Raw genomic sequence first — 17,101 nt, forward strand, 5'->3', positions numbered from 1 at the left:
ATGCCAAAGTTATACATAGCAGAGAGCGTATGGATGAGACAAGAGCAATTGCACTTGCAGCTCCATCAGAAACTTTTGATTATTTCGGTTCAGTGATTTTCGACTTGGCTGTGTTGAGTTTGTTGTAGTTGTAGTTGTAGTTGCTATTTGACTATCTGTTATACCACTAGTATCTCTGCTATCTCTGGCACATTTTATGACATGCTCCAAATTAATGAGTGCAATTAGAGCACGTCTACAGTTACTACAAGTTACAAGTTACGAGTTGTGAGTTCAGTTCTTTTCTCTCGCTCTCTCTCTCTCTCTCTGAGTACATGACGCGATAATCAAGTTGCCTTCGTACTAATTACCAAAAATAGAAGCAAAAAGAAACCAATTCAATCTTTCAGCTATGTTATCTTTCTTATGCTCTTCGAACCACAGCGCTAAAGTCTCCTCCCCTCCTCTCCCCACTCTCATTCTCTCTCTTGCTTCCTTGATTGTCCAAATGTCCAGTGCAGTAGCTGTAGACGCTGTACAAGGACCAGGTCATTAGATTTATGTTACCAAAGGCTTTGGCCAGGCAGCAGAACATCAATTACAACTACAACAAGCGCTTGACTAGCCCAGGACGTGCTGAAGAAGAGTGAGAGAGAGAGAGAGAGAGCGCGGGGGAGAAGTGAAGTAAGAGAAGTCGCAGAAGGTGGAGGTGGGAATGAAGGTCGGTAACAGACAGTCAGTGGAGCGGCAGTAACGAGAAAGAAAACCCAATAAAATGTCAAATCCAATTGGCAAACATATACCAACATACACACGCACACACACACACTCACTTGCACACTCAGACACACACACACACACACAAGGATATCGTGTGAACGTAGCAGAGTTTGCAAAAGTATATCAAACTGTTTGACAGAGTAGAAGTAGCTACACTGAGAGAAATCTATGATAATTCGTATACAAAATATAGGGTTTGGTATATTTTGTGGTATATGAAATTGGTATATTTTAAGGAGGTAGCTTCATTCAGAGATATTATTTATATGTCTACATATGTACTATATCAAAATTGAAGGGCTCTAGTATATTTGTAGTATTTTTTGGGATATTTTTTTGGATTCTTTTTAGGAAGTAGCTACATTGAGAAAAATTAATTATATACATATGTATCCATATACAAAATATAGCGTTTCTTATATTATAGTATTTTTTTGGTATATCAAGTAAGTATATGTTTACGATAATCCACATTGATATCTCACATCTTTCAATACTTGATTTGTCAACAAAAAATATGTAAAAAAAAAAAAACAACTATTAAAAAATAAATATTAAAATACTCTTTGAAAACGATAAATGATTTAATATTTATCTTTAAATTTCAGATGTGAAATGAAGAGAGGAATTAATATTTATTTTTTAATAGTTTTTTGACATCTTTTTTGTTGAAAAACAGAATTGAAAATCGAGAATTGAAAATATTAAAAAAAAAGTATCAAATATAGATTCTCTTTTTTTAAAAAAAATACGCAAAATGGTAAATAAATTGTTAACCAGTTTTCATCATTTAAGCACATTAAAGTTTGTTGAAAGTCGAAACTATTTCGATTTTTCATAGAAGTGATTCAATAATTTGCATATTTATAAATTGTTGATTTCTCGCAGTGTAGCGTTGGAAAACGAGTTACATGTCGAACGAAAAGCGACGGTAGAAACACTCGATTACAATCAAAAGTGACAGCGATTCGTGGGTTTTTCATCGAGCATTGAGTTTTGGTTGAGATATCCAGCGAGACAAACAACAGCGAACGAGAAATGGGCAGACAGAGCAAAAGAGGGAAAAGGAGAAGAGAGGAGAGAGAACAAAAAAAAAAGAAAGAAAGAAAACTGTGTTGACTCTGTTGTCCATGGCATTCCTATTGCGTTGATGAATTTTCGGCATCGTGTGTGTGTGGCAAGTTGCTAGACTTGCCACAGCCACAGCGGAAGTAATATGCCCCAAAGAGTTAAATGCAAGGTAAGCCAACTCCACGGAGAGTTTCACTTGTGTCGATACTAAAATTGATTTGTTATCCTACATATGTCTAGCAGCAAACACACTCTCTACACTCACCATACACTCACTCTCTACACTCTTCACTCGCAACAAGCACTCACATATATCATTCCCAAACGTTGTCCGCGCCATCTCCTTTTCTCTGTTTGTTCTGCAATCCACAAACACACACCAAAAAAAAAAAAAAAAAAAGAAGAAAGGAAAAGCCGGGGGAGAAAGGGTGAAAAAAGGAAGAAATGAAATTTGTTCAGCTTTTTTTTGTTGCTTGTTGCCCCCTTTCCGCGCTGCCATCATTTCCATACTAGTGAATGTTGTCGTGCTCTCAAGTGGAAATAGCAACGACGGCGGTAATAAACAACAAATTGCACTCATTGTTCAGTTTCGCCGTTTACCATTTGTAAAATGGCAACAAATTCGCTTAGCGTATGAATAAATGAATAAATACCAACCGCACCGTGTGCATTCAGAGCGGGAATACTTCTCCATATTCCTACACCATAACATATATGTATGGCAGTCAATCTCATTCTGAATTAGCTGCTGGCTTTTGCCGTTAAAACTAAAACGTAATATTCTCTCGCACATTGTGAATAATAAATTCGAATAATTTCCATAATCAAATGTCAAAGTCGTTTTGAATGGCAGCATGTCGCGAACAGAGATCGAGATTAACATGTCCAAACATTGTAGCTACGCAAAATGTGTGAAATTAAAAGCATATTCAAAGTCGATTGGTAGATTTCGCATTCACACAAATATACTAAGTAGTCTTATAGTATTACATTCGCAAAAATATACTGGATATACTGCATATATTCAGAAAAATATACTGTTTATACTAAACATTTAATAATTAGTATATTAATTTCATTTACAAATATATTCTAAATACTATCACAATCACAAAATTAATATAATTAGTATATTAATTACATTCGCAAAAATATACTATATAGTATATACTTTCACATTTACAAAAATATACTAAATACTATTACATTAATACACACAATACTAAATAGTCGTAAATTAATTGCATTTACAAAAAATATACTGTGTATACTACACTCACAAAAATATACTAATTGGTATATTGATTACATACACAAAAATATACTGTGCATGCTATCACATCAGATATATATACCGAATAGTGTATTAATTACATTTACAAAACTACTAGCATACTCGCAAAAAATACTGAATACATAATACATTCACAAAAATACACTAATCACTATCACAATAACTAAAATCTATTAATTAGTCTATTAATTGCATACACAAAATTATACTATATATACATACATTATACTAAATATGCTATCACATTCATTAAAATATGCTAATTGCTATCACATTTACAAATATTTACTAAATACTATTAATAGACATTACAAAAATATACTAATTAGTCTATTAATTACTAAATAATCCCACTTTTATGAGTGTATTGAATTATTTTGCATAATTAAATATATCAAATTGATGTTAAATTTGTACTTTGTAAAGTTTTACCAATTTCACCCAAATGCATGTGTGTTTAACTTGTGAAAACTAAATTTGCAAAACTCTAGCAAACACAATTCAACTAAGGGTATTTTATATTCCATATTCTACAGTCGACAGACAGACCGAGTTAGAACTAACTGAATTTTCGTGTTTATCATTCAAATGTGAGCATGAAATTGAGTTTTAAATTAAATGCTGCCTACTTTTCAGCTGACGCTGACAAAACCCAACGGACAGTCTTTGTCTGTCTATGTCTTAACTATCTTTTAAATGAAATCTAAGCATTTGAGTTGCTTAATCTTGGCTTGACATAGCTACACACACACACTCTCACACTCACACATCGACTTTGAAAGTAAATGTTGAAAGAGAGAGAGACAGAAAGAGAGCTGGAGAGAGATAGCGAGAGGCTGGCATCATTCAGCATTCAAGGCACATCGAGAAAGTTTTAATTTTGTTGAAATTCGATTTGTGTTGCCTACTTTTCAGCGCTGCTGCACAAAATGCCTAACCCCAAAAACTATGCGGCCAGAGCAAATTGGCATTGCTAACACAGATACATATAGACGAACATATACATGTTGGGTATGTTTATAGTACACCTCACCTCACCTTCCTCCTCTCTCTCTCTCTCTCTCTACTCCTCTGATGCCTATTCAATTGGTCGATTGCTTTGTCTCAACTTTTCAATTGCATTTTCATTCACACTTAACAGCTTTTAAGCCCGTCGGGCAATTTAAGCAGCCGTCCCAACAACACACAACTTTCTATGTGTGTATGTGTGTGTCTGTGTGTGTGTGTCTGCAGACAACAGCAACAATGCATTGCACACATAACTGTAAATTTAATAAACTTGTCCGGAGTTTATTGCATTTGCTTGACTGCGCCGCCGCCGCCGTCGCTTCACTGTTGTGTGATCCCAATAAAAAAAATTAAAAAGAAGAATACAATAATCGACGACAACGAAAAAAAAAAAATACAAGTTTAAAAGCTGTAGTCAAGTGTGCCCAACTGTGACATACCCGTAACGCATTTTCATAACATATGATTTCTAAAATATACCGAATTAATATACTGAAAATACTAAAATATACCGAATTAATATACTGAAAATACTAAAATATACCAAATTAATATACTGAAAATACTAAAATATACCGAATTAATATACTGAAAATACTAAAATATGCTACGTTTGATATATCGAAATACTATAACATTTAAAATACTAGATTGTCATAAAAAATAATTTGTTAAATTACTTCTACAATTTTATGGACAAAATGCAAAATGAATATACTGAAAAAACACTAAACGATATTAAAGGCTATATTTGGTACGGAATATACCAGATTGTCATATAACATTTTTTTGTTAAACAATTTCAATAATTTGTATACTGAAAAAATACTAAATTGATATTCTAAAAATCCTTAAAGATGCCGAAGACTATATTTGCTATATATATTTTAAATATACCACAGAGTACAGAATATACCAAATTGTCGTATAAAGTTAGTTGTTAAAAAACTTTTACAATTTTTATACGATCAAAGTGATTTTGGTTTCAATGTTACGCTTGCTTTGCGGAGGCGGAAGTGGGAGCGGCAAAAAAAGATGTTTAACGAAAACAATGGCAAAAATTACAAGTGCTGTCGATTAAAAAAAAAATATAGCTCTATCACTTATAATCTCAGAGATGTAGGTGTTTATGCGGACAGACGGACAGACAGACAGACGAATTTGGTTATATCGTCTCGCTGATCTAATATATGTTATATACTATACTATATGCTGTCGGAAATAACATCTTCTTATTATATACATTTCCTGCAAACCCAAAGCTATAATACCCTTCTACTCAATAGGTAGCGGGTATAAAAGAGAAAGGAAAACGCATGGCGAAAAAGTTGTTCTTTTCCTTTGCTGAACTTGAAATGGCATTTTGACGGCTCAGCTTTGGCTTTGAGTAAGAGGAGTGCTTCGGAAAAGCGGAGGAAATCTGAAAGCTGCTGCTGCTTGATACGTGCATGGCTTGGCGTAAAGAGCCAGCGCATAGTTTAACGTTTTTTTCCTTTCGCAAAAAAAACTGAAGACGACACAACGACGACGATGACGATGACGATGACTTGGTTCGCATTTTGGTTGACGATGACGAGAATTCGTTGCGATGCTGCTTCTGCTGCTGCTGCTGATGATGATGACCAGCATAATGATGATGAGTTGAGCACCCCCGAATGCCAAAGCGCACAGGAATTTTTCTTATTATACGCTGCATACGAAGGCACTTCTCCACTTCTCAGTTCAATAAGGGGACGGACTTAAAAATATTTTTTAATATTGCTAAAGCAGCAGTTGGCATTGCTGTAAGTCCGACTGTGATGTCATTATTCTAACCGTTAGTTGCACAAATCCTCAATTGCTTACCCCTCCTCCTCCTTCACCGTGTTCAGTTCAGTTGAGTGCGACGTGTCCTGCGTCCAGTGTCCAGTGTCTACCTCATTGCATCCCCATTGCCCTTTTCTATTCGCCTCAATCTTTCAATCTGTATCAGTAGTTCGATTGCCTTGTCCGCAGTTGAGTTGTTCTTTTGCTCCATTTCTGCTTTTCTTTTTTTTTTTTTTTGGTCCTGTTTTTTTGGTCAGTCGATTTAATAGAAATTGACTGCCCTGTTGTCCGCTTCCTGTCACATTGAGTTATGAAATGGAAGACGACAATTTCCCACACAAACACACACACACACACACACACTCGCATAGAACACTCTCTTTCACACACTCTTAGTCGCACTCTTCTCTTTCTTGTCTTGCTTTGATTGAGACAAATATTTGTACAAAATTTTGCTGCTTTCGTTGTGGTTTCACCATGACTCCATAAATTTTTGAAGATTTATCGCCTGCGCTTTGCTTTATATACCCGCTACAAATCCGTCGAGCATTTAGTAGCTTATTATACTCCTTTTGCTTTTCGAGTGGAAGTGTATAATAATTTATGTGCCAATCGAAATTCAATTATAGTAATATATGATGTTATATTATGCAATAAAAGCAAGAACTACGGTTTGTTCTTCTGTCTAACAGCTAGATCTCAGAAACTAAATTACATTCAAGCGACAACTACTTTCTGTCGTTCTGTCTGTCCATCCGTTTAAACAGCTGGATCTCAGCAAATAAAAGCGTAACAACTACAAAATTTTAACACTATTTTGATGTAGATCCTACAATCAGTTCAGCATAATAATTTAGTTAAATTTAATCACTAAGAAATTTTAATCGTTGTTTCAACAAAATAATAATAATAAAACTTTTGCAGTATTTATTTATCAGAACGAAAGTTTGGACTATTTCTTGCTAAGTTGAAAAACTATCTTTCTCAATTCAGTAAAGCCTAAACATTTGTTCTTTTCTAATTGTTATTACGATTAGTTTATAAGTGAGGCGATGCTTTCGCACTCTACTGAAAATAATATCATATCAGATAGTTATCTTTAAACATATAATCTGAAATTTAATGCGAGCTCACTTTTAGACAACTTAAATTTATTATTTAGCTAAAACTTTCCTATATAGTTGATTGCATACCAAATAGAACATTTGATATATATTAGTATTTGTTTCAATGATTATTTGTTGCGAGTAGGTAGTGAGAAATTTAGAGAATTCGAATTTTTATTTACCTATAACTTGCTATAACTTCATTTATAATTAATTGCAAATAAATGTTTTAAAATTTCAAAGGTTAGCATACCAAATATAACTTTTGATAACTTTTTTGGTATATTAAGTTGGTATATTTTAGTGAGTATCTCATAGCTCATCACATCTGAGTTATTCCGTTATTTATTTATTAGAAATCTGTTGGCACTTTGATGGACTGGCTATGGCCGAAATGAGCTCACGTTTTGCATTATTATGGCACTTATTCTTGACCAGGTTAATGTAATTGCAGCGCAAAGTGCTTTCGCAACCAAGCAACTTCCCCTCTCCTCCTTTCCCCCTCCGTTACCCAATTGCTGCTTACATTCAACTTACGTTGACATTTGTGAATAATGGCGACGCTCGAGTCAATAAATAACGAGTAGAAAAAAATGTATATGCTTGTAGCAAATGGCAGTCAATGCATATTGAGTTCCTGCAATAAGAGAAAGATAGAGAGAGAGAGAGAGAGAGAGAGAGAGAGAGAGAGAGAGAGAGAGAGAGAGAGAAAGAGAAGATAGCGCAGATAGCGACGGAGAAGCTTAACGAGAAGTTATTCGACAAATATCTCGTGGTGCTCTCGAAGATGTCAAATGCGAAATGAATTAGAATCGAGTGGCAGCAGCACAATAAGACAGAAAAATAGGTTAAGAATCACCAAGATGAGAATCAAATCAAATAAAAGTGAAATTGCAATTGAAAAAAGTGTATTGTCAATATTATATTTTTAGCAAATGAAAGGAAAACAAAACACATTCGAAGAGACCATCAGAAAAAATTATAAATAATTAAATGCTACACTAAATAAAAATCGTAATACGAGTAACATAGAAAAAGAAAACAAAAATAATTCGAAGAGAAAATTAGAAAAAATTAAAGGAATGCTATTAAATACTACAATAAATATGAAGCGTAATAAAAGAAGAAACGAAAACAAAACAAATTGGAAGAGAGAATCAGAAAAAAATTAAAAAAATGGTATAAAATACTACAATAAATCAAATTCGAATAAATTGTTAAAAATGAAATACTACAATAAATAAAAATCGAAATTAAAGAAAATCAAACACTCTTTGTTTCAACTTTAATTTAAAACGAAAAGGACCAAAAGCAAAGTCATAATCAAAGAGAAAAGTTCTGACAATTAAAGCAAAAAGAAATATCGTGAAATTAATTACGTTGCAAAGCATTAAAACTTATTACGTCACAACTTGTCAAAGCGATAAGTTAGAATCGGAATATTATCATCAGATAAGCGTGAAATCCGCAAGCTGTTAAAGACAGAGAGAGAGAGAGAGACGACTACAAAGCAGGCGAGACGAAAAGCCGCAATAATGTGCATCGAAGCGAGAAGTTATGATGCAATAATATGCCAAAAAGTACAACGAGCAAGAGCGAGACGCAAAAGTAATATGCAGAGAAGAGAAGTGGAAAAGAGAAGTGCAGCACACAAAGGAAACTAATAACACAACAGCAGACGGCGACGGCGAATGAAACTTGAAAGAGGAGCAGCGAAGAAGCTTGAGCTCTAAGCTAGCTTATGCCTTTTAGCTCAACGCCAGTGTGACCAGATTCTATTCTATTTTTTTTTGCCTTTGCTAAATTGACTACATGATTGAGGCCTTAACACGTTGAATAGTACTTTGTGTGTAGAAGAAAGATTTGGCAAAAATCTCAATCGATTTGCAGAGAGACTAAAAGGGAGAGAGTTGGGAGAGGGATGAGGGAGGAGAGAGGAAAGAGGAAAGAGGCAAATGTGCGTAGAGCCATAAAAGTGAGCGCTTGCAGTTGCAGGTTAACGTGACGCCGCCATGCTGCTAAATGTCGCAGTGTCCTGCATAAACAAGAGCCAGCAAATTGCCAGGACACAGCCAGCCAAATGGCCGACAGTTGTGGTGGCTTCTAGCGGTTGCTGTGGCGTTGGCGGTGGCGGTGGCTGTGGCTCTGGTTCCAGTGATAAATAAATTAAAAGGCACACGCGAAACGGCAGGAAGCCCAAAAACTGCCCTCGAAGCCTCGAACCCAACCTAATAAAGCTGACCACGCACAGCAGTCGATGCGACGTCAACGGGGGGGGGGCGTCTCATGCGGTGTGGCCAACCGACCAACACATGTGTGTAGTGTTGGGCAACAACAAAAACAAAGCAAAAAAAAAAAATCGAGAAAAAAAAGAAACGAAAGCAAACCAGCGGCTTGTGGCCACGCTGAGGCCCAAAAATGTGGATTGTAGAAACGTAGGCTGGCCAAAAACCGCAGCCCGAAACCAAATTGATAAAAAACAAGTTCACAGCGTGTGCGATTCGTTTGGTTTGCCAGAGAACAGAGACCAAAGAGAGAGAGGAGTGAGGAGTAGAGATGCCAGTTGTTGTTTGGGAGTTGGGTAAGCTGTGTGTGTGCGTGTGTGTGTGTGTGCCAAGGACTCGAAATGTTTGTGTGCGCCGTGCTTTTTATTTTGAAATTTGATGTCGACGCTAACAAGCATCCTCTCTCCATCCTTCATCCTCCATCCCGCATCCAACCAGCAACTGGCATAAATCACACACAACTTTAAACGTGTACAACACCAGAGCCAGTGTTGTGTAACGCTGCGACGACATCGGCATCGGCATCGATATCGCTTTGTCACACAATATCAATTTTGCACAACTTTTCATTAAAGTCGTCGCACAAAAACATTCAACTACTTTACTGAAGAGCAAGAATGCGTTGTGTGAAAATGTTTTCCAGATTTTAAGCCGATTTCGTATGCAAAAATAGTTTTGCTTCAAACGTTGCGTCGGCTCGTAATTGATTTAATAATACATAATGTGGTTCCCGTTGCTGCTGCAAACCACGAAAAGTATGTAGTTGAAGCGATTAAAATCGGGCAGCACAAATGCTCAAAGCAAATAGCAACTAAATAGCAACTTTTCACATACCACACGAAATTGTCAGACTTGATTTCGACAAAAAGAATTGCAATATTCATTTCGAAAAAAGTTGACGTTGAAAATCGGTTAAACGATTCTCAAAAACAGTAATCAGAATAAGCAGTAAAGAACAGAAGTCAATGAGAAAGTTTCTATATATTTTACCAACTGAATGTTCTAAATTTGTATAACAACATTTGCTGCTGCTAAAGGTTAGCAAATACTAGTTCAATCTGAGTTGCAAGTGGAGGAAAGTAGAGGAAAAAAGTCGAAAATAAAAAATTGCCTCTTTATTTTAGTTTCGTGAACCGGTTCCCAAATTTATTCAGAGTTAGATTGTTGCAATTAGGAATAATTGTTCATAAATCGATTAAATCATTTTACTTTTTTACATTTTACAACTGTTAATGGAGCAAAATTCCTGTACCGGTTCGCTAATTGGTTCAGTGTTAGATGGTTGCAATTAGGAATTAATCATAAAATGTTTAACAAGCACTTACGAAAATGTTCTACTACAGTTTGCAGTGATAGTTTTCAACTGTTATTTGAGTAAATTGTGCTATGCTGAACCGGTTCATCAAAATCAGCTATGAAAACTGTACTTTATATTTGCAAATATTATTCTACTATACTTTGACTACTCCAACTATAATTTAGATTCCCGAAAAGTTGCCAATACATTTTTCCTAAGCCCCTGAACCGGTTCGCAAGTGTTACTCCACTGAAATGAAAAGTTGCTTTCAAATAGGTTTTCAATAGCTTGAAAATTGTTCATTACACAATGTGTTGACAAAATGTTCTACTCTAGTTTTCTGTTAATGAAACAAATTTCGAACCGGTTTAGCTAAATCACTATGGAGCTATTAAAGCGATTGCTGCTGACAGCGAAAGTTCGCTTAGCTATTCATTATATGCTCAAGTGTAGGAAGCAGAGAAACACTTTTGGGCATTTTTGTCGGCTGTGGCACACAAATAAATATTTGGCAAGTTAAATTGTTTGCTGATGCTGCTGATGCTGTTGCTGATGCGGTCCGTTTGTTCAGATCTGTTTGGTGGTTCGTCGCTTGGTTTAGTTTTGGTTCGCTTCGGTTCGGTTCGGTTCGGTTCGGCTAGGTTCAGTTTTTGGTATGGTTTCATTTGCTTTTTGCTTGTGTTTCAGTCTGTTGGCCACGCGTGGCCAGCCTTCCCAGCTATCCTGCCATCCAGCTATCCTGCCATCCTGCTGTGCTCTGCCCTTGGATTCGGCCCAACCACCTTGTGGGAACCTTTTCAGATGTGTGAAAGTGTGTGCGGTGTATGTATGTGTGTGTGTGTGTGAGTTGCCGTGGCCAAATTAGGTTTCATCTGCCAGTTGCCTTTTTCACTCTGTTTGCAAACTAATTTACCGTTAGTTATTGCCCTGATGTGCGTGTGTATGCGTGTCTATCTGCGTATCTCCATTTCCTAGCTCCAACATCCAAGTGTTTAGCCCCAACATCATGTGTATCTCTCTCACGCTCAGCGCCTTCACACACAACCTTCAATTTGTATCGCCGCCTTCCTTGGGCTTGCATATGCCGGCCATTTGTCTGCCACGCCTTGGCCATAAATTATACGCTCCTGGCCAGGCTATAGTCAGCGACTCCCTCACTCACAGATAGAGAGTTAGAAAGAGAGAGAGAATAGCACAACAACAAGAACAACAACAACAAAGTTGTCACTTATAAATGTGTAGTTATTTCCATTAAGTTGTTGTCATCACTCTGACATTCCTTTGAGTCTCATCTCGACGTCGTCCTCGGCCCAAACACTTGTCGAAATTCTGGCTGAGGTCACAGGACACACACAAGCCGCTAGGTAATCTACAGCTCAAGTCTCTCTGTGTGTGTGTGTGTGCGTGGGGTCCAGTATAGCTTTGCGGGCAACCGACTTAATCACAAGTAAACGACGCCTTACTCCACTCCCTCCCTCTACCTATAGCCTCCTCTCTCCCCCCATCTCCACCACCCACACACAAACACACCTTCTTCAGCCGAATGGAATATATGCTGCCCACTTACCTACCAACCAAGCAAATCTGCAGTGTCAGCCATTCATTTGGTTAATGACATTGTGTGGCGGCTGCTGCGGCAAAAGTAACACACACACACACACACACACACACACACATATAGAGAGAGAGAGAGAGACAGACAACTCTGTGTATGTGTGTTCGGGTGAAAGAGCTAAGCAGTCGCATAGGCTGGAAAGTAACTCAAAGATGCTTTTCAACCAACAAGGCCCATAAACTTGGCACTGGCTGCACAGACAGACAGACAGACAAACAGACAGGCTGACAAGTGACAGCAGCGAGACAGCAGCTAGCTGCCTCTGATACACTCAGCGAAAACACTGACCACATTCCCTCTCCACTTGCTATTTCTATATTCTTAAACAAACAGAAAAAACACTCACTTATGTACCGTAACTAGACGAAACGAAGCGTGAACTATGTGAAAAGCTATTGCACAAAATACAGTATATAAATATACTAATTATTATAAATAGTATAGTATATGTAGGTCTCATATAGAATATAATATATAAACTTTTCTATTTCCATATTCTTAAACAAACAAACGAAACGAAGCGTGAACTATGTGTAAAAGTCTTGCCCAATATGCAGTATATAAATATACTGAATACTACATAAAGTAGAATAGAATATATGTACTTTTAATATTCGTAAACGAAAAGAACAACATACTTATGTATGTATATTACCTATACGAAAGTGTGAACTACGAGAAAAGGTCAAAATATACAGTAAATAAATATACTAAATACTATATATGATATGTAGGCCTCGTATAGCATAGAATTTATCTACAAACACACCTTTTCATATAATTATTATTTTGTGAGTTCCCATTTTTTCCCTCAAATAGAACTAACAAGCATTATTAAATTTCTTCAAATAATAGATTGACCAAGTTAAAAAATCAACTATCATTATTTCATTTTCCAACCTTAAAAGATCCTACGATTAAATAAGTCAACAATTATCGCTCAATTTTCATAGTAATTACACATTTCTGGCAGAACCTTTGTAGTCAAATTTAAAAACAAAACCCTCCAAGCAAAATTAAAGCTCGTTGGTAAACCACAAAAACAATTTGAATAGAAAATGATTTGTTACATACCAAAGAAAATGTGCTCCGACTTGTTAACTAAAATTAAAAGAAAGAACATAAAATTAGATTTAAAACAGAAACAAATTAAATTTAAAAGAACACACAAAATGAAAATAGAAAGAAAGACAACAATAATATAATAAAATTCATTATAATGAAAAGAATAAACATACATATATACATAATAATAATAAGAAAAATAATATAATAAAATATGTGATAAATATTATAATAAAAAATGATATAAACGTAATAATTTATATAATTATAAAATATATAAGAATAAATAAATAAATCATCGAAGACAACGGTACACATAACACTTAAATCGGACAATGCTAACTCTGTTAAAATCGTCGTCAAAAATCAATAAAGAAACCGATATGTCATTACCAAACAACCTAATATATAATACTTAAACATAAAATTTGTAATACAAAGAAAAAATGATAGCAAAATAAACAAGTTTGAGTAAATTTATATACTCTGAGATTTCAAGACTATTCTAACATCATCAACACAAAAAATACTCGCTGCTTAACTGTCGTATATTAAACAATGGAACTTCGAATTAAAGAATTAAATGAAAATTGTCGCCAAAATAGTTTAATTAAAAGCTTTCCAGTACACAAAATTCTGCTGACCAGGCAAATAAAACACCAAAAATGTTTGGTGTAAATGAAACGCGCAGCTCTTGAATGTGCTCAAGAAATTTAGTTGCCATTTGAGAATGTAGAATCCTCTTAGTATTTTCTGTGAGTGTAGCTGCACCCATTTAACCCGCTGAGTAGTTGTTGCTGTTGTTGTTGCAGTTGTTGTTGTTGTTGTTGCTGTTGTTGTAGTGTTGTTCTTTGTGCATATGAAAGTCAGCGACACTTTGCATTCAGGCGGCATCAGAGGCCGGTTTCAGCTGCCCCGTCGTCGCTCGTTTTGCTTGAATTATTTCAGGCAACAGCAGCTTTTGTGCTAATGCAGCAAAAACCCATACCAGCCCACACACACACACACACACATACACCCAGCACACACACATACACTTCGGTCCGCCATTTGCGGTAACCACTTGGGGAAACTGCAGAGAGCAAAACATGGTGAAAAATGAAAATGAAAATGGAATATAAATTTGTAAAATTAAAATAAAAATGCAAGAAAAATACAAATGTAGAAATGTAACTAAATTAAATGAAATGAAATGTAGCTACCCATCTGCATGTGTGTTGTTTATATTGTATCTGTGATACACTTTTTTTTCTTCCTTTTTTTTTTTTTTTGTTTGTTGCATATTTGCATACAGTCGCGGTCATAAAAAGCGTCGCGTCAAAATTTGCATGACAAATTGAAACTACTATTTGCAACAACAATTTGACGACGAGATATTTCAGTTTCTCTCTCTCTCTCTCTTTCCTACCCCCTCCCCACACTTGTTTTTCCGTTTTTATTTTGTCAATTTGAAATCCGCATAATTTGAGTGAATTTCGGCTTTTAGTATTCCATCAAGCTCTGCATGCAGAAGAGGATTAGGTTTACCATTTGAAATGGCAAAACAAAATTCATAAAAACAAAAACTACGAATGACAGCTGGAAAATCTGCTAACTGATACAACAAAAATTGGAGTAATTTGATAAAAGCTCCTCAAAACATTAATGCGATTTGGCGATAAATAGCTTTGGTATAAAGCATTTAAAGTAATTTTTGCTGAATTTTAAAGTTCGTTTAACTCTTTAATGTATTTCAAAGTTCTTAGCTCAAAAGCAATGAAAAACTAAATAATTATAGATTAGGTAAACATTGTTCCATTTTGCTGAATAACTTAATAACTACGTTCATATTGGATCAGTGAACTAGTTCTTTTGCTCAATTTAATTTCCAACATTGTTTTCTTCATGAATTGTGTTCGTTTATTGTAAATCTGTTTGGTTTTATTTAAAGAAAGAGATCAAAATCATCGACAAATTTAAGCTTGAAATTTGAAAATTGAAATTTATAAAAATCAAATCATTTTTACTACCACTATTTGTTATGATTTCACCTAGATAAAATGGTGACCGAATTTTTCACATTTTTCGTGTTTCAATTTCAAATATATATTGAGAAAAAACGAGATTTTGCTGCTGTGAAAACAGGTCATTAAACAAGTGAACCAAAAAGAATTCAAAAGGTTGAACTTAATCAGTTTATTCACTTTACTAAAGAGGTAATTTTGTTGCGTTCTCTCAACAAATAATTGCAATTGTTGCTAACAAGGTGCTGATTAATTTAATGTACAAAGCGGATTATGTCATTTGCAGCTAATGTCACAGGAGTATAACTAATAGAAAAGGACACAAGTGTTGCGATTCTCTCGCCTGTGCATTGCGCTGATCCAAGTGCGCTTTAGTGCCTTAATAATAGCTTAACATTTGCATAGATTATATCCGTGTGTGCCCCAGCAGCTTGTGTGTGTTTGCACACATACTCTCACACACACACACACACACACACACACATTTCGAGGGACAGGTGTTGTATGCAAATAGGAATCGCATATGCAGCACTTTGATTCAATTTGGTTCAAGTTTTTATCGCATACAGGGCAGCTGAGCCAAAGAAGATGACACTCCCCCCATCCATCCACACACACACCCATACACACACACACACACACACTCGCTCACAGTCAGTTTGTACTAATGAGTTTCAAATGCAAAAACCACTCGACGCTTTCGCTGCTCTCGAGGCTTTCCCACTTGGCACTTGATGCATTGCACTTCAACGCTGCATTCGAGGGGTTTTTCACTTATTTTCTTCTTCGCTTTTTTAGCCCTACACCCCCCTCACCACCATTTACCATCACCATCACCCCCCCCCCCTCAATCGCTTTTAATGCGGCGCATCGTTGACCCAATTTCGCTGAATTTTTGGTCATAATCAAACGCCATCGACATTAACGCGCGCTCTGCATTCAACTATATAAAACGATTCCTCTTCTCATCGTATGACGTCGCAAAATAAAGCAAAGCGACCAAAGTAGTTGACAAGTGTTTGGGTGAGAGTGGCGAATATTGAATACCCTTCAATGGGGTCACACTTCTCTTCACAATTTCTGCAGCTGCATTCAAATAGCCAGCGATTAGAAAGTGCTCTTTAAAGCGACTCCTTTAAATGCTTGAACATTTGAAATATTTATTTAATTTAAAAATTTAATTTTAACTTTATATAAAATGGAACAATGTAGAAGAACATTTTGTGTTCAAATCTCATTTCAATCGCAATACTTTAATCACAATACAAATGGAATATACCATGATGGTATTTTACTCGAGAATATTCTATGAAAGATTTATTGTGAGTGGAATCCATGCACATGGCTAATACCATTCGACCTCCTTTAAAGATAAACGTAATGAAAGTGTACAATTCTCTAATGAAAACTGAACTTAATATACTTAATAAGCATAGCTAATATTTTCGAGTCAATGACCAAAGCAAGCAGTATTTTTTTTACTGTATAACTAAACATAGTATTTAATACTAGAATTAATATAATAAAATGCAAAAATGTAAATAAATTATTGAATATTTAAACAATTAAGAAAGCTACAGTCGAACTCGTCTTTAAGATACCCCCAAAAATACTAATATATACCGAAGGCTCTATTTGGTATATTGATATGGTACTACATGCAAAATATTCCATTTTTGAAGAAAAAAGACCAAATAAATATACCGCAAAAATACTAAAAATTATCGAAGTCTAAAAAAATACCATAGAGATATCCGCTACCCATTTTAAATATAAACAAAAAATATAAAAA

General features: G+C 35.5%; 2 protein-coding genes across 5 annotated transcripts in view; one reads left to right on the forward strand and one right to left on the reverse strand.

The window, feature by feature from the left end:
* LOC133847216 (nuclear pore complex protein Nup153) overlaps positions 1–17,101 on the forward strand; it is a 184,394-nt gene that overhangs the window by 90,805 nt on the left and 76,488 nt on the right. The window lies entirely within an intron of this gene.
* LOC133847226 (tyramine beta-hydroxylase) overlaps positions 1–17,101 on the reverse strand; it is a 52,322-nt gene that overhangs the window by 13,061 nt on the left and 22,160 nt on the right. For 3 of the 4 annotated variants that reach the window (XM_062282124.1, XM_062282126.1, XM_062282125.1), the window contains exon 3: positions 13,316–13,342. The exons of the other annotated variant lie outside the window; for it this stretch is intronic. In XM_062282124.1, coding sequence (XP_062138108.1) covers positions 13,316–13,342 — 27 coding nt within the window. The remainder of the gene's footprint in view (positions 1–13,315; positions 13,343–17,101) is intronic. 4 annotated transcript variants of the gene reach the window in all.

Source organism: Drosophila sulfurigaster, chromosome X (assembly GCF_023558435.1).
Source record: "Drosophila sulfurigaster albostrigata strain 15112-1811.04 chromosome X, ASM2355843v2, whole genome shotgun sequence".
NCBI lineage: Eukaryota > Metazoa > Arthropoda > Insecta > Diptera > Drosophilidae > Drosophila > Drosophila sulfurigaster.